Below are 25209 nucleotides of genomic sequence, written 5' to 3' on the forward strand. Positions count from 1 at the left end.
ACTAAGGGGGGGGGGGGGGGGCATTTCACAAAACTTGTCATCAGTGACAAATTACAGCTTTTGTTATATGTTACTGAAATCCTTGCTTCTGATTGGTTATCAACAGATTTGTTACTGATTTTTGTCATTTGTCATTGAAAAAAGGCTTTGTGAAACAGGTCCCAGATAGGTCTTTAGAATTGATGTAAATCTGTATAGCAAATGCTAAATTTCTATGACAAATTTACTCTCAGCCAATCAGATGCCTTGATTTCATTAGCTTATAACAGTAGCTTGTAACTTGTTATTGATATCAAGTTTGCTCTCAGCCAATCAGATGCCATGATTTCAGTAGCTTATAACAGTAGCTTGTAACTTGTTATTGATATCAAGTTTGCTCTCAGCCAATCAGATGCCTTGATTTCAGTAGCTTATAACAGTAGCTTGTAACTTGTTATTGATATCAAGTTTGCTCTCAGCCAATCAGATGCCATGATTTCAGTAGCTTATAACAGTAGCTTGTAACTTGTTATTGATATCAAGTATTATGAAACAGGGCCCTGGCTTATTTCGCAGTCCAATTGACTATTTTATTGCAAGATCGTGGATTGTCTGAGTCAGGCAACTTTATATTACAAAATGCTTTTAGTTCTAGTTTTTTGGGGGGAATAATTTTAGTTGCCTAAGGCTAGTGCTGGGGCATGCTTTGTGCTTCATTGCATACATACTTTCAAACATTCACAATGAAACAACAGGCAAAATGAAGGATTTGTATTTACATTCTGATAATTTAATCCATTTCTTTAAATTCCAAACATTACAAGTACGTGTGAATTGTGTTTGAATCTCAAATATAGCTCAACCAATTTCTAAAAGAGAAATGTTTTCATGCACCTGCAAAATATTAAGGTAACTGAACTATAATAAGCACATTAAGACCAGAACATTTATGCATTAAAAAGGCTATTTCTGAGTTGTATTCTGCATGTACATGTATCCAGATTGATCATAATTTTTTTATTTTGTAGGTCACATTTAAGCAATTGATCATGTGTCTATAAGGAACAAATAAATGTTTGCACAATTACGACTTCTTTGCAACATGTCACATGTACCACTGCATATCAATGACAATGAATTACATTAAAAGCATAGACAAAACATAGTTATGAACCCATTTCAAATTTTCAATAGAAGGACTAAAAAGATGCACATTGAAATTTGCAAACTATTTTAAAATAACATGAATACTTTGGTAAAGAGCAAAAGTTTTTGGTAGATTTTTGTTGAGAATTGGAAATAAAAAAATTGAAAATGAGTCTTGAGTGTCAGGGGAAGAAAGATAAACCATGAACACAAACAGATACAGTCCAGGGGGGGGGGGGGGTGGTTCACAAAGACTAAGATCGACTTTAAGTTGGACTTAACTATGGCAGGCCGTTCATGCCACTGGTTGCTCTCATCATTGGTCTCTCAATTATGATCTTTAGATAATATTTTTTCCTTCAATAATAAACTATCAAAAAAGGTAAATTGTGTAGATTTGTGACTACGATGTGTACGTCCGTTGAGAAACCAATGCCAGGAATGGTTAGTAGAAATAGTGGCACGAAAGCCTGCTGTAGTCAAGTTCACCTTAAAGTCGATTTTAGTCTTTGTGAAACACTCCCCAGGAGGGTTATTTCTGTTACATCAGTATCAACTACTCGGCTATTTTGATTTGAAGTTGGTATCAATATTCCTTAGATTATATTGATGTATTTGATATTTCCTCTAAATGAAACTCTAAAAAGCCCAAAGCAATTTTGAGAAGATGGCCTTAACCGAATAAAACTTTTATGGAAAAACAAATCATTTTTTGCCAGTAATACTGGATTTTTACTCTCAATTGATTAGCTGAGGCACATTTGAACTTAAAGATAAAGCATTGTATGTTCATTTGCACTGTCCATAAACTGTTGTACTAACACATCACACACATGTACATCTGCACATGTTTTTACACAGTACTCGATACATTCATTATTTCCCGATTCTTACAATACTGCAGTAAATTTGGTTAGGCACAAAAAAGTGAATATATCTTTGTAAATCTGTGTATATTACACACAAGTTCTTGTATAATATTGATATATTTTTCAAACCAAACAAACAATAACTTCTGTCTAAGATTCGTAAGGTATACGATATCGCCAGAGGCAGTGATTAAACATGTCCAGAATAATGATATAACCATCTTGTGTGACATCGATACGTCCAGTGTTTGGCTGGATAAGCTCCAGAGGCAGATTTCCTGCGAACCGATTCTCGTCAAGATTAACAATCTGTATCTTCTGGCTCTTCTCATCATGCACCAGGAGATGCCCTCCCGTCGTTATGGCGATGGACCCCGGTTCCGCCATTTTGTCCTTTGAACGGAGCTCTTTGACGTAAGAGCCGATGCTGCTGAGTTCCTGGATGCGGAAGTTGCGGGCTTCACTCACGAAGATGTGATCGTCGGAGCCGATGGCGAGGAAATGGGGGTGGTTGAATTCCCCCGGTTTGGATCCTTCCTGTCCAAGACGGGTGATGAGCTTTCCGACCTTGGTGAAGATGAGAAGGCATTGAAGGGCGAGGTCGATGATGTAGATGTTTCCTTGGGAGTTCAGAGCGATACCGTGAGGATGGGTCAGCTGGTCGTGTCCAAACTGATGGACGGGGAAGCCATCGTAGGTGTAGACGACTACTTGCTTGGAGCCGAGGAACACTGCTGCAATGTGAGAAGAGTCTGAACCTATCAAGGCAGGCTCTTGGAAGTCCACAGGAAACTGACCTAAGTGCCTGCCATCTGAGGAGAAACGCTGGATGCGAGAATTCTCAACGGTGTCTGCGACGAAGATGTCTCCATGCGGGGTTACGGTGAGGTCTGTCGGGTTGAGCAGTTCTCCTATACCACTTCCGCTGCGGCCTATCTGTTCCCTCGTATGAACCGGTATGACTTGCTGAGCGATAACATCGCCCGTTGTCTTTAGAGTCACATTGATGTCGTAATCCCCTGGAGACACTGGCAAGAAGCGAACATTGTAGGTTGAGACTTCTCTGTCATTACACACACAGCCTACCACTGAAGAATCCACAAGTTTTCCATCTTGGTCCCTTACTACAATGTTCATCATATCAGGAGTGAGACGTGCCCTCTCCATCTCACTCTCATCGCGTTTGTCTCCAAAAGGAACCCGATACCTGTTGGGAATGTCCAGCCCAAACATACATGGGCCGCCAACAAAGGAGCTCTTGGCTTGTAACCTGACCGGTTGAACTTTGACCTGGAGAGGGCTGCTTTTGATTGGCTGACCGGAGACGGAGATGTTGAGCTGGTGTGTCCCTGCGACCTTTGGTCTGAAGGTGATGGTGTAGGTCCCATTGTCATTATCCAAGATCTCACAAGGGATAGATCCTCCGTCGGGTGTTTGCATGTTAGCCGCGAAGCTGTCTCCTCCCTGTTTGCATTCTTTCCCCCTTTTGTCAATAGCTTTCACTTTAGCAGTGCACTTTGCACACACGAGTGCAGGCCTTGCTACTGCGATTGTCTTTGAAGGATCTGCGTTGCCTAAGTAGATCAGTCCCAAATTCTGGACAGCATTCTCAAATTGTTTCATCTCCTTCTTGTCTGCTTTACTCAAATGAAACTGAGTCAGATTTTTGGTTATGGTAGGATGATATCCATTCTCATCCTTCATGTCAACATGCCTGGCAGTCTTCAGCTTCCGTCCCCGTTTTATCTTCAGAGTGTCTTTGGCATTCATCTGCACCCCCGATTCGTTGCAGTCGTTGCAGCCATTTTGTTTCTCCTCTTCCTTGTTGTTGTAGGGTTTGCTGTCTCTGTCGTCGCTTCCGCTCCCTTCTTGGATCGACCCCAACGGATTCACCTTGAGCTGATGTGTGTGGTTCTTTGCTGCCTTTCTCTTCTTGGTCAACAGAGGGGGCTTTATGACCTTTCTCTCTTCAGAGACCTGCTGTAGAAGGGCCTGCTCTCTGATGTCAAGTGTTTCTCTGCACTTGCTAAAGAACTCCCTGACCTGAAAACACAAGAGAAACAGAGGGGGAAAGGTGAGGATTATAACTGAGGATTAGAATCAAAAGTATGAAATGGATATTTTCCCAGTTTGATTTGCTCAAAAATGTTATTTGACTTTTGAGGAGTAGAATAACGAATTAACTCTTAGACACATTTGACAGTGATATCTCCTAACCTGTTAGCCTGAGTGTCTTTTCCCATTAGCAGAAATGGATTAGTTATATATGTAAAACTGCATACATCTTTATGAAGAATGAAACCAAAATGATTGGATACATTATGAAAATGTCTCCTGGAGTGTTTCTCACAGTGTTTTAAAACAGTTTTTGACAGCTTCATTTTTTGTTTTCTGTTTGACACGGACCTCTCCTCCCCAACCCCTCAGACATCCTGCAGGGCAGTAAAATGAAAGTAGTATTATTCCGTGCTTGGTAACATAGCAACATGACATTGTCGACATACTGAGTTCTTGACCTTTTGACCTTGTGAGCAAGAACTCACCCACTGATTATTTGTTCTCCCTTCTTTAATAGAGAGGTAGGAAAGGTTTTTCTTGTCTCTGACATCACAAAGGAAATGAAATGCTAGTACACTGTATTACCCTTTCTGTGCAAACTTGTGATAGTCTAATTTTTAGATCAGTCATTGTAAAATTTAGCAATGCATACCTGTATATATTCCATGGCAACAAACATGATTGTTTTTTATTTATGAATGTGAAGTCCAGCATTCACATTCTTTGGCCCAAACATTTGCTTTAGGGTTATGTTAATTGCTACAATAAGATGGATTCACAATCCACAACGCTATCTATCTAGTGACACCAGTGTTTACTTGATTTTATGTGATGCATCATCGGAAAAAGTCAACAAAAAATATCAGTTGTGGCATATTGTACACTAGAAGAAAGGGAGATTTAATCTTTAATTTTTGGTGGGGAAGGTTTGAATAGCTTTGAATACCTGGGGTAACATTTTGTGTTATTGACAACTAACTATTGACAACTATGAACATCAATCATCTATCAATCAATCACAACAAAAAACTGACCATATGGTCACCTTTTGGTCAGGGGTAATTTTTCCAATCATCACCAGTATCAGCAAAGGAGATTTTGATGGGCCTATTCTACATACATGTATGTAAATGTATGCTCTGATGCTAGAAAAAGGGGTTGAATTGCCCCCCATCAACAATGATATGGTCATTTTGGTCACTGTAGTGTTATTTAAACCGTTTTTGAATTCCAATCATAAATATCTTGATAATCAGACGTGCGATCAGCTTGTAAACGTCATGGGATTCCTGACTGATCTAAGGGTTTATAATTATGATTGCAGCATGAGCTAAATCCAGGATTTGGTTTAAAATCTGAGACAAAGATATCCAATCCCTTTGAATATCTCCTTTTCTTATTTCATTCAGTGAATAAAAGCTTGTACAGCCCGTGCAATGGGACTTGCACCTGTAGCTTAATTCAATTAAATCTGACAAACGAACGAACGGGAAGAATGCCAAACAGGGAGAATAAACAGGGTCATCTCAATACTAGAAAGATTTATAAAAAAACAGAGAAAACAATTGTCTAAAATTAGCAGTCATTTCCTGCTATGGATTCAAGTAGACCTATATCGCATTAACCTGGATCATGCACATGTAGCCGATGAAATCAACTTGGATTAACCCATTTGGCAGTAGTTCATGGAATGCGATTTATTACCATATTTTGTCATGGGGGGGGGGGGGGGGTTATAAAGCAGTTCATGTGTTGGTGTATAGATTTTGTATTGAGATCCAAATTTTTAACTTTCAAACATACATTAGATAAACTTTCTTGACTGTGTTTTTGTTTTTTTGTTGTGGATGTTGGTGTTCTAAAATATTTGTTATGTTATACTGGACATATAGAATAGATAACTTAATGTTCATAGCTCAGTGTCAATGACATTTTCTTGTACAAGTACATGTAGGTACACTTAACAAACAATATTTGAGGTCAAAGTATTTTTCTTTTTTCATTTTTCTATTTCTGTTATATTATTATTTGAATCATTATTATCATTAATTATTTTAATGGAAACAGTTTTAATACAAACCTCATTCCTGACTGCTTCCATGCTGTCAAATGGTTTCTCAGAGATGTCTGCAGTGGTAGTAGATAAAGGCGGGGCATCTTCTTCAATCGTATGTTTAGGGGATGTGGGTGGGGTGATGTCGATGAGAGCCGTGCTGATGTGACGCTCGCTCCCGCCTTCCATGTTATCAGCTAGCTGTAGTTCTCGGCTCCTGTAAAATGAGAGAATTATTGATGAGTTTAAAGTCAATTCTGGTTATTCAGTGCAGGGTAATTTTGATATTTGTTGGAAAGGGTGGGGCATCATCACACCCGGGTGGAGGAATATCAATTTGAGCCGTGCTGATGTAATGCTTGCCTCCTCCTTCCATGTTATCGGCTCGCTGTAGTTCTCTATTCCTGTGAGTTGAGACTACGAGTATAAGGTTTGTTAGGGTGAAAATCAACTTGGTTTTAACATAATAGATGTGATTTGATTTGCGATGTGAGCCGTGCTGATGTGATGCTTGCCTCCTCCTTCGACGTTGTCGGCCCGCTATAGTTCTCTATTCTTATAAGTTTAGAGTATTCAAAGGGTAATAAAAGTCAGTTATGATTTTGAAGCTGATGTGAGGTCCTTAACCCCTATTCCTCCTATGGGATTTAATTTGATTGTCATGAACTACTTGATATTACATTCTAGATGCAATTCGCTATTGAGGATTTCCTTATTCCTGTAATAATAACAAAATGACATTCAGTAAACATTTCAGGAAGAGTGGAAGTAATATGTCATGATTTAAAGAATACGTTGTTTGAATAACCATACGTGTAGGTCAGAACTTCCTTGTGTCATGCTGGAATGGTCTATTTTTAGGTGAACTACAAGGAAGGTTGATGTCTGGTGTTTGAAAGTGTTGTGATTGATTTATATATAACAGACATCCAATCAGTTCCAAAGTATTCATGATTGCTTCCACTTCATTTATAAACTATAGTAGCAATTGATATCTTAAAACTTGAATTGAGGTTCATTATCATGTCAAACACAACTTTCATTAGATAGAGCCAACACAATCAACCTACATGTATGTGATTACGTGTACTGTATGACTCACAAACTATTTACCTAGATGCCCTTTTAGGTTTTTTCCTCAAAATGCACTGGTTACTAAATACTTTCAAAGTAATTGAGTATGGATAATGAAAACTAGTCTGTCAGATAATTTGTTATGTGAGGAATAGAAATATATTACCAAGTGTACCTCATGAAATACATGACTACTGGATGCACTTTCTCATCCATTTATCCTGATGTGATTGTTCAGGTTCAGGTACTGCTTTTAAAGGCCATCTGTACTAGTTTGGCTAGGAGGGATTAGACCACCCAGGGTGGTCACTGACAGGTGGCTATCTCATCAACTCGGCTCTCAATTAACATAAGAAAAAGACGATCATGGGGGACCAATGGTCACCGATTAGGCATTGTTTTCTATATAGAGGGAGCAAGTAGCTATGAGTAGTACATGTACAGTGGGGCTTTAAATGCTAATTTAAAGTATCATTTTAGTGAAATGCTTCACACATCGATTAGAATGCTTTACTTGAAGGAGTAACAATAAAAGTGTCTACATTTTTAAAGTGCTCATCACAGCCTCACACAATTATAGTTAAAATGCTTTACTCATGTGTACATACATATAACAATATGTAAGTGTCTCTTCATGTGTAAAATGTGCAAGCACTAATTAGTCAGACTGCTTTAATAGTTGTAGGAGTAAAAATCATGTCGGAAACTACCAGAGATCCGCCAACGATACTAACATCCTGTTCGCTAGCTTCTCATCGATATCATTAAACATACCGTAGGCCCTATACACACGATCTAGAATTTGCAACTATTTGTCTTTTGGATTACCTATCAGTTTCATGTGACGCATGACTTTGCAATATGTAAATGAAATCACGACTGAACATTGAACTGATGTGGCCTTTATCTGTCGTTGAGATTCGATTTACAATTCAAATGCTACTTTTTGTGCTAATATTTTTACACAGGATGCTTGAAATCACACATTGGTGCTCAAAATCTCAGCACTGTTTTTTTGTTGTTTTTGTTTTTGTTTTTGTTTTTGTTTTTGTTTTGCATATAGGGATTATATGCATACAGACTCATTATTTCAATCCGGACCCCCCCCCCCCCCCTCAAAAAAAAAGTGTGGAGTCCTGTTTATCGATTTCATGTGATACATGCCTTTGCAATTTAATGAAGTCATATGACTGAACATTGAACCCCGTATGCTCTTAAAATTTTAGTAGGAGCATTCCCACAAAATGAAAAAAAGGGACATTTGATTTAAAATGAAAATGGTACTTTTTGTGCAGTTCAAAAATGGGATATGTAGAAAATTAGTTTGCTTATATTTTGTTGTATTCCTCTTGGAACACATAGAAACTTACAAATACACGTAGCATATAAAAGAAGCAACACAAGCAGTGCAATTTCCATTGTGATCATAGTACACACGTACAAGTACATGTACATTTCTTTTTCTTTTTGAATTTCTTTTTCATACACCAAGAAAATTTTGTTTTTTTCTTGTTTTTTGTTGTTAAAGTACAGCATACTTGTGTATGCATGTAGTTAAATGCCCTTAATATGATCTTTTGCTCATAATTCAATCACTGTCCATAGCACTTAATGTCTTTATTATATTTACAATTTGGCAATGCAAATACAAGAGATGCACATGCATGCAGAAAATCATTAAGGAATCTGAAGTGGGAACCGTAGCGATGTACCTCTGGTCTTTCACTTTCGTTTCAATTGGCTGTGAAGGAGATTCAAAGGTCGATTGCTAATCAATCAAAAGTCATTTTTCATTTTATTTAAACAAACATGTATAGTGTCTCATTGAAAAGACAACTAGACCTGTATATGTACGACTTGTACATGTCCTTGAACAAGCTTTTGGTATCTCTTCTTTCTTTTGAAATGAATCTATGTCTATTCCCAACCTAATTAATCCTAATCTAGAGTTGGTTATTTAGATTTTTGTTTACTCTATCGCTCTTTGTTGTATTATGTGTTGGTACCAATGCTAGTTCAGTTGTGATAGAAACTAGATGTTTTTAGTGTTGACAGATTCTAAAAAGCCCGTCTTATGTCTTATTTTCATGGAAAAAACGGTTAGACATTTTCTAAAATAGTTGGGAGAATTTACTGTGAGAGGGTGTCACACAGTGATGCCTTCAAAGAAAACCATTAATATCTTTGTGGTTTGAAATTTTTTTCAGGATTGTTTGCATGTTTAGAGGGTTAGTACAGTAGAAGGAATATGATAAGTAACATTTCATACAAAATTTACGCAGTTTTTTCATCAACCTTCAGCGATGTTAGAGAGTCACTTTAATATTTAGCAATGCAATAAGATTAATTAATTTACAATAGATACACTTGCCACAAGTTGAAGATTTCGTCATGGTAACCCGGCTTTGCTCTAACAAACTTCATCATTATGTCCACCAAGCAGGAAAATCAACAGGTCAGGGCAAATAAAAGGTTGATTTTAAAAGCAACGGTTACTAACTAATTACTATCTCCCTGGTATAGATCCAAATGGTTGAACTGAGCTGAAAACAGAACTTTCACCGGCTTTTATAGTTGGATTGCTGGCACAGGGTGGATGTTCATTGGAGGACGGAGTATGTCCTGTTTTATAATTGAACCCCAATGATTGCTACACCCCATGTAGTCCTCAACTGTCCGCTAGTCTTGTGGCTCAAACCTTTTGTGATTACCGTATTGTTGTAGACAAAATATTTGTAACATTGGCTTTATAAAGTTACCCTCTCACTATTACAGTACGTGCTGTAAGAAATTATTCACCTCATAAATATCATCAAGACAATCAGTGAAAAGAAACATACCTGTAAGTTACATGTGAAAATAGTGAAATTGTTGTTTCAGAGCGTGAAATCGATGGGTAAAATTTCTGTGAGGTTACTTCCTCTATCTCCAATAGGCCATTTTAGTAATGTAAGCAAATGTGTAATACATAAGTCTTTGTGAAGTGCCTCAATACCAATTATTTCATTCACCTGATAAGAATAATATTATCTCAATAGTCAGAATGCAACTGTATGACAGAACATGACAGACAATGAAAGCGGACAAAATATACAGTTCCTCAGGTAGACAAAGGAACATCCCTTCACTGCTATAATATGTAAAAATGTGTAGAACAGGTGAATATGCATGTGATACCTGTTCTACACATTTTTACATAATACCTGAGGAACTGTATATTTTGTCCGCTTTCATTGTCTGTCATGTTCATAGTGAGTGTTTGTCCTACCTGGCAACAAGCAATGTATGCAGTTTGGATTCTGTCTATTGAAATACTATTATTCTTATCAGGTGAATGAAATAATTTGTATTGAGGCACTTCACAAAGACGTTTGCATTAAATTTGGTTACATTATGAAAATAGCCTATTGTTTTGACCTGATGTCAGGAGGAGGCTGTTTAATAGTAGACAGAGTCTCACTGTGCTTTTGTTATAAAATTCTTTTGTAATTATTAGAGAAACATTCCAGTCTGTATTATTTTATTGCTAGCTGATGTACCCATTTCACATGAACTCTGTTCTTTGCAAGCTAAATGCTTGACTGCTTTCTTTGTTTAATACCTTTATTAGGAAAACTATATATTTAAAAAAAAAGAAGCTTCATTGAACCCCAACCCAAATCATTTTACATTGCTCCCTCCCCATTTTTGTATTTTGAATGAAAAATACATACATGTATAAACAAAGTTGCTTGACCAAAATAGTCTCTTTTTTTTTATAGTCTAGTCTGATGTTTTAGACTAATTGATTTCCCCTAAATTCACAACAATGAAATTGCAAAATTAAAGGCTTCCCCCAATATTTCTGCTGTTGCTCCGTTTAACCCCATGGTCTTTCTCTGTTAGTCTAATTACCTGGTGTCATAACAGTTCCAGGAAATAGTTTATTGCTATTACCAGCACCTCCACCCTTGCAATCCTGATACAATCTGACAAATTTAATTCATGATTTAGGATACTCTGATCATGACTGGTTTCCGGTGTGAGTGTTACAGATTTGTTTGACTTTGTAAAAGGACATCAACACTTTTTCCCCACATATTATTTGGTAATTTAACTGGAATATGTCTCATCATCAATTCATCATAAATTAATCATCAACTATTTGTGATCTGAATACTATGATGCATTCCTTTAAAAGTTTGTTTGAATTGCTGAAATAATTTAAATCGTAGAGAAAGGATACCGAACAATAACCAAAATTACCTTATGCCTTGCTGATTTAATTTATTTTGTTTCCAATTTCATTTTAAGTTTTGAGGCAACCGATTTGTCAAGCTTTACATTTACATGTACATGTACAGGGTGTACATTCTTTATTTGTTTGGGCAAGTGTAGTCAGCGTTTAAGCCAACATTCTTGATACGCAGTGGCTTAATTGGGCGGGTCTGCACTTTAGACTAGGTATGGTCTGGAGTGGAATAAGGGGGAAATCCCCTTGCCATGTACAAGATCCTTGTTGACAAACTTGAAATAATTAAGCCCCCTCAGAGCCGATATCTGTGGCCTGTCTTCATCAGCTCAAGTTGCCAAATAACCTGCTATTTTGAGACTGGATATTATCTCGAAGCTCGAATTGCGTCCTCACCAGACAGATTCGCTCATCACAAACTAGCTCGGACGGGCGCAAATTAGCCCAATATTTCCCAAATAGCAGAATATCTTGGAAACAAGACCAAGATTTCTTAGGATATTTTCTCGACCAAATATCCCGCTAATTGAAACTGCGGGCTGATTTGTGATAGGGATAGTTAAAATAGTGGGTTATTTGGCAAACTCGAGCTGATGAGGACAGGCCATGACTGCTGGATACATGTTCACAAAGCTTATGTAATCAAAATCTATCTATCTATGATACAAAGGTGGACATTTTCTTCTCAAGAGTGCTAACAAATGGTATTCATGAAGCACCTCCATATCACTTTGGCAATGATCATTCTTAAATGCACAAAGTGGGACGTCTCCATGTGTGAAAGATCTGTGGATAGTTAATTAGGGGTAATTTGTACTCAAGTGCTATCTCTGAAGTCGCTAATTGGGGTGCCAGTGAGCACACAGGAACCGTTACTTTAGGCATAGTGAAATGCATTGTATTAAGTACTAGTACTTGGAGTTCTTTTCCTATGTGATGAATGTCCTAAAGCCAATTGGAGATTCTATTGAACCAATAATATTCACATATGATTGTGCATGAATTTGATTTGTAACTGTGGTTGTGACTTGTGAATATTCTGTGATCACTACTATGATAAGGCAATTTCACACAAAAATATATATCATATATCATATCTTGCTCAGTTTAAACTGTTTCAACTTCCTCTTTGAAAACCAAGTGACTTTTCACCTTTTTTATTACAGTGTGTAGTTCATACTACATGCCCTGTAATATTTGTTCTTCGTGTTTACCGAAATCTCATGCTCCTGTACATATTTTTTCAGTTAATGCTGTCTCTCAGTCTTCATATAGACATGCTTGCATACATTTTGGAAACGTGATATTTGATTCAGATTTGAAACAACGATTGCTACACTTGGACAGCAGTGATGAGTAAGGCAGTAAGCCATGCTAAGCCAAAGTTTATTACAAAATTGTAATGAATATTTTTCCTGTTGATTAAAAAAACTTGATGTGGTTGCAACTGTGGCCTCTTTAGAGATTGGTTATTACTCATACATCATTAATACACTCATTTTTCATTTTAATGACCCCTCTTTAGCTTACTGCTTTTTTATATCACGGTCAATTTTCATTGATTCCTTTTCTTCATATAATTAATCTTCATAATAGGGCCCCATTTCACAAAACTTTACATCAGTGACAAACAACAGTCATTTGTCATATTTGTCATTGAAAAAAAGGCTTTGTGAAATGGGTCCCAGTAGTCTGTTTTCATGTGTTAATCTATTCATGCTCTTCATTATTAGAGAATACACACACACACACAATATGTAGAGTATATATCAAATATATATTCTTAAAAAATTAAGTACAGTCATGTACCTTTTCTTGAAAACACACATGCACATTTAAGTTGTCGAGATAAGGCCTACATTTACGTATTCAAATATCCAGCCAGGGGTGCAAACATTAATATCTTAGTAGGTAAACTGTCTGTTAAATGCCAAATTGCCATTAATTGTAACCTTAATGTAAAAGGCTATTGTAATACAATAATTTATGTTATATTTTTGCTGTCCACAAATGTAAAAGGTATTAAAAAAGATTTTGTTTTGCCATAAATTTCATGGGTTTTTAAAAAAGACAGTCTAGCAAGTCGCACCCATAGACATCTAGTCTAAATGAGACAGGAGAAGTACATCATTATGTAAATTCTCTCTCAAGGATGCATGTCTAGTATGGAAATCTGAGGGGTTGAGATGGGGGTTTTACCAGTCTTTGAATAGGAAGCGCCTGTTGTCAAGGATGCGCTGGGATTTTGGATTATTTCATTTCATTTAACCCTGAGGGATGGGGGATGGGGAGTATGTATGTTGGGAAGGTGAGATTGAACATATTGGATTTAGGGATATTGCAGAGGAGTGCCGCGATCTCTAGAGATGTAGAAGATATATGCGTAAGCAGGATTGGGAGGGAGGGGGGGGGGGGGTTGGGAGAGAGAGAAAGAGAAGATGGGGGTAATATTGAAAGGGAATGCTGTGATCTCCAGAGCAATTCAAAATAAGCAGGAGAGATAAGTAGGCAGGGATGTGGATATACATCGATCTAGGGAGAGAGAGAGAGAAAGGAGGATGTGAACTCGCAGAGAGTGCTGCGGTCTCCAAAGATGAAGACAAAAAAGTGGAGAGGAGGAGGAGGCGGCGGTAGGGTTGAAGAGAAAAATGTAGAGAGAAAGAGGGAGAGAGAGAGAGAGAGAGAGAAAGAGAGAGAGAGAGAGAGAGAGGGGGGGGGATGTTTACAAGAGTGCTCCGACCTGACTAGAAGGCAGGAATAAAACAGGAGGGTAGATAGATAGAAAAAGGCCATCTACTGTATGTACAACTCTAGTTATCACCTGGGTAAATTAAAAATGAAATGAAATAAAACCCGATCGGATTACACACTACAAAGGTGACAGAAAAGCTACCATTAGATTTTCATATCTGAAGGGGTTATATAATAAACTATTTATAAGATACAACGTGATGATTCTAAGAAAGAAGCCATTGTGATTCAGAATGAGACATCACTGAAAAGTGGAAGACAAGGGGGGCGTGACACATTCTGTTTGCTCGAGCTGACTTCTTCATCCCGACCCAGAGGGCTAAATCGTTTCTCGTCCGCGTGAGAGAGCAAACAATCCACGCGTAGCCTCGGGCCGAAGTAGCTCCAAAGACGCGGGGGTCGGAGCGGGAGCAAAAATTTGGTGACTGGAGTGGAAATAATCGAGACGACTCCGCCGCCTTGCTAGATGATGATTCAGGTTGAGAGTGATACAGTAGTAGTCATTGCCTATATACCCTTGGGAATCGCATCGTAACTTCAATAATGTATAGCCCGTTGTTAGTAAAGTTCGCTGTGAATAATTACATGAGGAACATTAAGGTGAAAGTAAAAAAAGAAGGACCAATACGAACGAAGTAACATAAATTCAGTCTGATGCACAATTGCACATGATATACAATGAGTAAGAAATATTACACACAGTCATCGTGTGTATTCCAGAAATATTGCAGAATATGTGATGATCAAAAGTCACCATTATAGAATTTGATATTACCGGTAACACTCTTATGATATATTCGGTAATTGCCTACCCGGCCTAGAAGGCAGAATCACAATGAATTGCAAAACGATTTCCTTTTCTTCCTTCTTGTTTGTACAAATGTATGTCAACAGTCAAGGCTCCATACTTGTAGATGTTGGTTATAAAGTGTAAACTTTCATGAATTTCAACACAGTTTATGTCTGCTTATAATACCAGTATCATGACTTGAGAGAAATTTCTAGTTCAACAAAAAACAGATCATAGACCTGAAGAAGATAGAGAGAGGATATTAGGCATCCGTCAAATAGTAAGTATCACGAGAGCGGGAAGGCTGTAATCTCTTTGTAGAAGTATATATTTGATCAACACCTCTCTTCCTGACCACACATGAGTGCACTTGCTTATAAAGCTACTTTGTTCAATCACCAATAATTTAAGCCTGTCTGCACGAGTTTGGCCAGGAGGGATTAGACCTCCCTGCATGGTCACTGACAGGAGGTTATTTCATCAAATCAGCTCTCAATAAACATAAGAAAAAGGGGATAATGGGAGATCAGCGGTCACCGATTAGGCATTATTTGCTATATAGAGGGCGCAAGTAGCTATAAGTAGTGCAGTGGAGCTTTAAGGTGTGTTACAATTCAATCTAAACACAGAGTTAGAATCCTACTTCAAGCTACATCGTTACAAAAATTACAGTGCAAACAAGCCCTATTTATCAAGAAAAATATGACGTCAGCAGGAGACGATCCCTAATGACTACTGATGGGTAGCAAACAGACGTTCTTCAGAGACGGATTGATTTGAATATATTAATATGCCTCTTAGCATGATCTATAGATATCACTGCCCCAGTTCCAACGTTTCGATGAAGGAAAAGAGTAAATGTCTTTGGTGCGTATCTTTGTAACGATGCTGGTAAGGAGATAGTTATTGTGAATCTCTTGGAGTAATGGATGATGCGCCATAGAAACGCATCTGTGGATGGTTGTTGTTTATCCAAGATGCTTGTAAGATGCATATATGATTGCTTGTATGATTAACAGAATATGGTTCTTCTTCTTTCATAAGTTTGCCAAAAATTGCTCTCGGATTTCTCTTCTTGAATGAGAATTATGGTAGTGTTACAGGGAAAAAAAATATCAACAAAATTATGGGGGCTACTTTTCAAGCTTGCTTGCATGAGAGTAACACTCTTTAATTTGTTTTGCATTGAACTCTATGCAAATTTGGGGGGGCTTTTTTATGACTTTCGGGGGCTCTTTTGGGCATTTTGGGGGCTAATTTGCCCCGAGCCCCCATGTATATTTTGTCCATGTAGTGTTATATGCGGAGAATGTTTAGAGTTAAGATATTGGGAAAAATGAAGATATACAGTGTCTTTGTTTGACTAAGAGGCATTTTACTTGTGTTTGGATCCAGAAGGGCATTAACTTATATATTTAAAGACAGAGTTGAGGCTCCTCTGGCTCCTAAGAGATGAATACAGTTCGATTTGAATATTAGTCATGTACAGCATTTATGATAGTTCCTATCCACCAAGTTCTACTGTTTTTGCCACATGAGGATAGTGAAATAAAATTTGAGGTTGAAATACAGACAATATGTAATTACAAAGTTGTTGTGAATCTCTTGGAGTAATGGATTACATGGCGGATAAGGTGAAGACGTATGACTTAACTGATGGGTCCTGGATTATTGGAAATCTTTTTTTACTTTTACTCTGGATATTCTTGGCATTTATAAGTAGAGCATGGATAGCCTGTCAGTGTTATTTTGAACCGAAGAATCCATACAGTACAATATATATGACAGATTCATTGTTCATAATTACGCAGGCAAATTAATCTTCTCGGTTGAAATTAATACCCCTATCTTCTATAAAAAGGTTCTTTCTTCATAGGTTTTTTGACCTTGTTTTGGCTACAACATTACATACATTTAGTGGCAACTAATTAAGCTTTTAGAGATGCAGATTAATCTATCAGTATTTCTTGTCAACATCTAGACTGTTTTTAGTCCGGTTTTATCAGAATTCAGGAAGAGCAAATGGTGTGTTCAAGCTATTTTTTATAGCTAGAATCACAAACATGGATCACAAATCAGAACGCCATTAAAAAACACGGTTACTTTATAGGAGAGCATTCAAGCGATTTTTCATCACGATTCTCGCTCATTTCAAGCCCAGCCACTGCGCATCACACTGCATAGTTTGACCCAGGAAGTATAGGTCAACTTCGCCGCATGCTTTCTGAATTGGTTTACGATCAACTGTCGGCCAAACCGGAAGCAGGCCATGATAATGACGTTATAGAATCATGATTGAGATCTCTGTTGCGTTCAAGCGATGTGTAGCGACCATGATTTCAGTGTTTCATGTTTGCGTTTGGAAACATGTTTATTTTTATGTAACCATGTTTTAAACTAAACGTCTTTAAAAACCGTGTTTCTAGGGTGAAAAAGTGTCGCTTGAATGCACCCCTAGGTCCCAGAAATGGAGTTTCTTGAGATCTGATTGTCCGTCTCTAGAGAGGTGTCCCCAATCGTGTGAACTTGATGCAATCTCAAACCAATCAGACCTGAAAGCACCCCGTGGCCGGCGGAGAAAGGAAGAAGGCGATAGGGAGAGACGATACACAGAGATAGAGTAACAGATCAATTCAATTGGAAGTGATCAAGAGAGAGAGAGAGAGAAAGAGAGAAAGAGGAAGAAGGCAATGGGGAGAGCAGATACAGAGATAGAGTAACAGATCAATACAATTGAGAGAGAGAGAGAGAGAGAGAGAGAGATAGAGAGAGATGGAGTAACATAAATTCAATTGAGAGTGAGAGAGAGAGAGTAGCACAGGTATAGAGATAAAGTAACAGATAAATTCAATTGAGAGAAATAGAGAGAGCAAGAGAGAGGGAGAGAGAAAGGCAGTCATACCAGTAGACAGAAAGAGAAAAAAATTAAAGAAGGAGAGTCGGAATAACAGGTCGATAAGATGGAGAGACAGAAATACTGAAACAAACAGAAGGTAACATTTCAGTATTACTATAACAGTTATATACAGGAGCAAGCAAAAATATTACGGTAGTCCACAGCCTCGACTGGTTCAGTGTGGCGCCCCCAATCAGCTGTGAAAATAACACGCACTCAACGCTAAACTGGAGACAGTCCTTGCCTCTCATTCTCTACCCGCGATACTGACGATTGTTTTTGTGGGGGATCACGCTATGAATGGAGACACCGCGCTCTGTGTAGGATGCGAGTACGGGAGTAGGACATAGATGATTGAAGAATAAAAGTATGTCAAATCAGACAGAATCTGGATTACATAACTGTTTCCAGAAATGAACTACACTTTAATACAATGTGACAGGCTTTAATAGATACAATTTTATAATTAATGATAATTAATGGGAGGTAGTTTGTCTTTTACCTACATGTAGACAGGATGTCCAGCATACCTCTCAACATATCTCATCCTGTTCTATCACTGAAACATTGGATTACCAGGAAACCACTAGTCTCTCTTCCCAGTCAATCAGGTGTAGTTGTATCAATAATAATAATAATATTCTGCTTTTATTTAGCGCGTAATACAATGTCTCTATGCACTTCACAGATATACATGTACAATTATCCCAGTTATTGGATTCAGTGCTTGTTCGCACACACTGTGTGCACAATCTCCAGTCCCTGGGGAGCATTCCAGCCAGGCGTTACTTGACGCTCAAAAACTGTTTGACCAACAATGATGGTCACATCGTACCCGGCCATTTAACACCTGGGTGGAGAGTAGCAAGTGCAGGTTAATACCTTGCCAAAGGATATTAGTGTTGTGTCGGGATTCGAACCCCTGACCTTCACATTTCCAGTCAATTAAGCGTCTTAAACCACTGGGCCACGACAATCCCACAGTCCCACACTTCTACTATTCATCTCTAGAAATAGGCAACAAAAATTCTCCACATCTTTTATTTGAGATTGAGCAGTATACACTATGAACATGACAGACAATGAAAGCGGACAAAATATACAGTTCCTCAGGTAGACAAAGGAACGTCCCTTCACTGCTATTATGTAAAAATGTGTAGAACAGGTGAATATGCATGTGACACCTGTTCTACACATTTTTACATAATAGCAGTGAAGGGATGTCCATTTGTCTACCTGAGAAACTGTATATTTTGTCCGCTTTCATTGTCTGTCATGTTCATAGTGATAGGGCCTACATGTATGTAATTTGAAGAATATCTTTGACAGTTTACTTTGAGTCTCTGTCTTTCTACGTTAGTCTCTCTTAATTCCCGGTCAATCATCTTTTAAATTTTAAAAGTTGTATTCTACTATTCATCTTTAGAAAATAGAAATAAGCAGCAAAATTCTCCACGTCTTATATTCGAGATTGAGCAGTTGGGCCTATATAAAGAAGAATAGACGGTTTACTTTCATTTTCTGTCTTTCTGTATGTATTCTTAAAATATTTCCTTCATGGATTCATAATACAGTGTGTACCAGTATCCTTTAGAAGCTACAGGAAAGTAGCCTGGTCTAAAACTGAGGGGGAAAAAAAAAGGTGAAATCCCTTATTGGAGTAGCGGGCAGAGGATGCGCACACCGGGTAATGAATAGCGACAAGCTGATCTTTTGATGCATGAGTTGTACGTGCCATCAAGTCGCAGCTTTATACATACTCAGAAAGATGTTTAGGTGAAAAGCCCACGTTATTTACAGGTTGTTTATCCAACCCAAGCTGGTAACTTGGTTTGTCATTACAAGGGACATTCACACTACCATCCAAAAATTGTGATTTTAATAGTGGCTTAAAGATAAAGTTGAGCTCTGGTCATGAGATTAAATTGTGAAAGAAAAGGTGTTGAATGGATCAGACACAGTCGATCATGTTGCATGTAAGTATTGGTGTGTATTGCAAGGTTCTGGAGTCATCAAAATGATAAGAAATTTGGCCCAGTCTTGGTAAAGTTACAAGCACTGTACACAGAAAGATGTATATGGAACGACAGGATATCTATCCAGTCTGGATAGATATAATAATTTACCAAATATATCAATTAGTAGGCAGTTTCCCGGAAAAATTTGTATCATCACGTATTAGTCAAAACATATTCTTTCACATGATTGGTAATAAGAGCTTCCATTTCATTTTTAAGAGGGGGGGGGGGGGCGTTTCCAAAACTGGTCTTTATCTTTAATAGTGGCATAGTTTTATGATTGAAGTAATAAACAAATTAATGGTGTAGTTACTTTTACAACATCCACTGATATCAGTAAAGCTATGAACAGGTTGTAATGTTTTCATTACAAGGTCATTCACACTATAGTTTTGAGCTTTGCAATTTTATTATTAAACATCGCGATCTAGAAGTGTTCATGTTGCCTGTGCAGCATCTAATGAAACAGTCATACAAATGTTACATGTAAGTTCAAATTTGTTGGTATTCCCTTGAATTGTACATGTGCTGTGCAGCATCTTAGTGGGATGTTGGTGGACTTGCGATAATTGCAATGTTTCTAAAATTGCAATGTTTGGAGCATAGTGAAAGTGAACCCCACAGTTTCAAGGCATGCTGCGTAGAGAACTTGCACCATAACATTGTGCTGTTTCTAAAATCACAATGTTTGGAGCATAGTGTAGAAACATCGCAATGTTTGGAGTGCAGTGTAAATGGACCCCACTGTTAATGTACACAAGATTCTGAAAGAGGAGCAGGTTGCAAAGAAAAAAATGAAGTATTAAAAATAGGAGTACTTGTTCATTGACATTTCTAGTTTGTCATTAGGCATTGACGAGTTATTGCAATGTGTATGCAGTCGGACACTACGATGACTGTATACAAACAATTATTATGATCTTTTGGTCACCATGAAATTCAACAAATCATAAACCATTTGTATACACTGCATCATGTGCTATCATAAACGGTTCTGAATTCATTTGTTAGTGTAAAAATGATTCGGTAGAATTTATTACCACGAAAATAGAATTATACAATGGTGCCTTTTATAAACAAAGCTCCCCTGGGTCAAACAAATTGTATATGATTCCATGCTAGGAGATGAGTACCGTATGGACTTTTGAGTAAAGCTGTAGGCTATGCATGTCATTTAGATGACTCACACACATAAATATAATTTAATACATTTATAAAAATGATAATCACAATTTTCCATTATTGGGTTAGGAAGGGCAGGAAGGGTGGGAGAGAAGAAGCCCTGAAATGGTAATTATCTTGATGAATTCATGATTGATGTCTATATGCTTGCGATTGCTGTCAATCAATTGTAATTCCATTTATTCATTAGCTTTGTATGAGGTCCCTCATGTAAAGTGAATTCCAGGACAATACCCCTTGATCGAGTGGCCACTCACAATAGTATTTTTTGCTTAGGATTTCTATAAAAATTGATATTATCTAGTGATTATGCAATGTAAAAACAAATTGTGTATGTTCAATGGTAGGGCGTGGGTATTTTCTTTTAATTTGTGATGTAGCTAGCTATGTATAGTGAGGTGGCAAAACTAGTAAAACCAAAACTAAAACTAAAAAACAACCAAACAATTTCCCTTGGCTTTATTTAGTGGGGAAGGGCAGTATTACTATGGACAGGAGAGAAAAAATAGAAAAAAATATGCCCTGAAATGGCAATTATCCTAACAAATACATGCTTAATGTCTGCATGCTTGCAATTGCTGTCAATCAATTGTAAATCCATTAGCTCATTAACGAGGCCCATCATGTAAAGGTATCAGAGGACAATACCCTTTGAGTTGCCTTTCAGAGTAATTACGTTCTCTTTGACTTTCCATATACATAATCAATAGCTAAACATACCTTGCGGGCGGTTATAAACAAAGCAATCCTTAGGATGTAGGGCCTTACATGTATACACTGCTCTACAAAGATTTATGATTTCGGTTGTGTTTATATGATTATGATATGCCATATATATACATGTATGTATGGGGATAATATAAATATTTACAACATATCTGTCCTGTTTCTTTCCTTTTCTATTACTATTGTGTAGTTCCTCCAAAGAGTGACAAAAATTGTCTTTTACAAAAAGCTTTTTATTCAAAAAATAGATGGTTCTGAAACTTGTTTTCCTCATATATAGACCTATGAGTCATGTTCTAGTTTCTCTTTTCTGCATCCCTTTATTGTATAGCTTTGGTAATTAGTTTTTAATTAATTTGTTTGCACATACCGCACCTCAACCAAATGTCCTAAAATGCTGATCACTACTTCAATAAAAAACTTCAGTTGAGAGTTTTGAAGAGTACGAATTTACAAATAGTAAACAAACAAAAAAGAGAAAGGCGTGAATATTCTCAAAAAGAATTAAACGCCTATAATACCAAAAAAAAAATCTACTTGTAGATAAACTATAGGTCCTAAAATAACAGCATGAGGAATGGACATTTCTGCATTGGAAGTGTGTCGCGTGTGGTTGTAAGTTTTGTTTTAATGAATTTAATGTTTTTGCTGGAAATGCCTTTTTTGGGGGCCATCATGGTTTCATTTTTTAGTTGCACAAGGTTGGCAGCTCTGCGTTCTAGGAAAACAAACAGGAAAGGGTGATGTTTCCTCGCATATAGATGTGTATACATTCACATTTGTAGGTCCGTATTGTCATGGTGCTAGAGCTTATAGTGCAGTCCGAACATTTTTGAGTTATCTCTATTTCTTTAGTTTGTTTATCTCTTTATCTCTTTAGTTTGTTTTTTGTGTCATTCTTTGAAGTCACTTTTAACAGTGTAAACATTCCTTGCCACACATTACATCGTTTGTTTGTTTTTTGTTTGTTTTTGTTGTTGTTTTACCTAATTGATTTTATGGCAGAGTCTGTAACATTATAGGCCTAGCCCTACACAACATGTAGATGCCTGAACCAAACAAAATGTAGATGCCTGAACCAAACAAAATATAGATGCCTGAACCAAATGAAATATAGATGCCTGAACCAAATGAAATATGACCATGGCTGTCTGATGTGAACAATACACATGTACTCAGATGTCATTAGCTGGATGAATGCTTCTGAAAGAGCGAATAAATAAATATTAAATTGCATTATAGTTCACCCTGGAGTATATTCAATCTTTTTGAGTGGGTGGGTTTTGTCATAAGTGTATACATTTGTAGTAGGCTCGCATAATGTACATCCTATGGTTTACTCTCATATTCACTCCAATCTAAACCATAGTTAATTAATAGATAGTACATTACATGGAGATGTGTGCACATTTGTATGTTTATGTTAATTCCTTAATTAGCTATGACTAGTATGAGTAAATTACAGAATGTACTTATTTGCAGCTCACAAAACTACTATATGACAACATGCCATCATTGCAAGAAAACCAGACACATACATAATCATTTTTTCCATAATTCTTTCTTGAATATTTCATACAATCTTACCGGATATCATACAGTGTGGCATTGCTCATGGTATAAACATGCACATCTGCCCAGCTCAGTCCTAATCAATGATGGGAGCATTTCTTTTTGATCTGCAGCCGTTAACTTGGCGAGGTATATGTACATTTATCCCAGCATGAGGAAATGCAGTATAACTGTACTTGTTCCACCTCAACAGTTTGGGTACAGTGTCCTTGTAGTGACATTATACACTGCTTATTCCATTTGAAGAAACATTTGTCTGATTTAGGAACCAATGCTTGGTGCTCATACCGTGTACATACAAAAGGTCGATGACCTCTGATCTGCGGTCAAAAAGTGGCGGTCAGTTCCCGGCTGGTGGTAATTCCACAGTATATGTCCTTAGCTACATTATGAAAGCATCGGGAGATCTCGTCTAAAAGACACTAACATGCATCACCAGATGAAGTTGAATTGAGGAGAGGTGCACCAGTGTTAAACACTATCTTTGTTGGTGAATGTAAGGCTTAATTAGTTCGATAGTAAACAGTTGCGCCAAGAGGAATGTGAATTGCTTTAACAGCGCTGTCGCTACATCTTCCAAATCTCCTTTTTGGATCGAGAACGAGCTCGCTCAACACAGCTGTCACCAGTTGAGTGAGATCAGTTAGCTTCCATCAACATCTTTCCTTCCGCTCTCCATCAGTATGGAGCTTGTAGAATCCAAACTATTCTGCTACGCCCACGATATCCAACTGAGCTGGTCTCATCAGCATCCTCATCATCCACATGGTGTGCCGACGACTATGATCCTCTTTCTATGCGATGAAAGGAGATGCTAGCTGGCAAGAGTTGAACCGCATCACCCCGTTACCACGGTGCCACATCCATATAATCCAATCAGCAGAGGTAATGCTCTCACCCTGCAGGAGCCCCAATGTGTCCCTCAAGTTTCCTGGCGTTACAAAAAATAGAAAAATCCTCTTTCATACTCAATTTGACAATTTGCCCTCTATGCTGCCGCCGTCACCTGTGGTATTTCAATTCCATATGTCTGGATGGTGAGGGGTGGAAGACATGTTGATCGTCTAGCGTGCAGTGTTCCCATGCCTCCCTAGCTCTCCTCTCGCTCTTAAAGACATACACACACAGTTTATCTTTCAGTAGAGTTGTATGCTGAGGCATTGACTTGTAACGCTCACTCCCTGTGAATGCGCCGGCCCTTCGTCTGAGTGTGAATCGGTTTGCTTGCTTGCTTGGCTGCATGAAAGCAACGTGGAATTTGTTCCCAAGCCTTACCAATCCTTAGTCTCTTGCATCAGCCTTCATAAAGACTTCAACAAATGCTCTATCTTCTATATATGGAGCTACCATCCCATTATTTGCTTTATTTACAATTTAGAACATGACGACAATTCGCCAATTGCTATGTATTACATATACCTGTTGAACATTTCTATTGATCCATTCATAATGATTCCAAAGTCTGAACTCAGCATGAAATCAAAAGGTTATGTTTACATTGCATTGTGATCGAGGTCAAGGTACAATAATTATTCCAAAAGATATTTTTCTCTATTCACTTTTCCAATACACTGTACATGTACACACAGAATTAGTCTTACCTAGCAACCTGTTCAATAACAACAGATACCTTCCAGTAGATTATCCTTAAATATTATTATACTATCTCTATCTCTCTCACTCACTCATCGCTCTCCTTTCTCGTTCTATATCTCTCTTTCTCTCATTCGCTCATCGTTCTCTCTCTTTCTCTCTACCCCTCTCTCTCTCTCTCCCTTTCTCTCATTCGCTCATCGTTCTCTCTCTCCTTCTCTCTACCTTTATTTCTTTCTCTCTCTCTACCTCTATTTCTCTCTCTCTCTCT

General features: G+C 37.7%; 1 protein-coding gene across 2 annotated transcripts; it reads right to left on the reverse strand.

Annotated features, from left to right (window-relative positions):
• Positions 1–747: 747 nt before the first annotated feature.
• LOC100891706 (tripartite motif-containing protein 2) lies at positions 748–25007 on the reverse strand. 2 transcript variants are annotated; one of them, XM_030990825.1, is made up of 3 exons: positions 23361–25007; positions 6133–6322; positions 748–4037 (listed from the first exon to the last, which is right to left on the reverse strand). In XM_030990825.1, exons 1-3 carry the CDS (start codon positions 23387–23389, stop codon positions 2145–2147), a joined length of 2112 nt encoding a protein of 703 aa, XP_030846685.1. In that variant the 5' UTR covers positions 23390–25007; the 3' UTR covers positions 748–2144. The 2 variants fall into 2 exon arrangements, with proteins under 2 accessions (XP_030846685.1, XP_030846684.1); XM_030990824.1 differs by lacking the exon at positions 23361–25007 and adding an exon at positions 9551–9789.
• Between the last annotated feature and the right edge of the window lie 202 nt (positions 25008–25209).

This window comes from Strongylocentrotus purpuratus, unplaced genomic scaffold (genome assembly GCF_000002235.5).
Source record: "Strongylocentrotus purpuratus isolate Spur 01 unplaced genomic scaffold, Spur_5.0 spur5_scaffold_19, whole genome shotgun sequence".
NCBI lineage: Eukaryota > Metazoa > Echinodermata > Echinoidea > Camarodonta > Strongylocentrotidae > Strongylocentrotus > Strongylocentrotus purpuratus.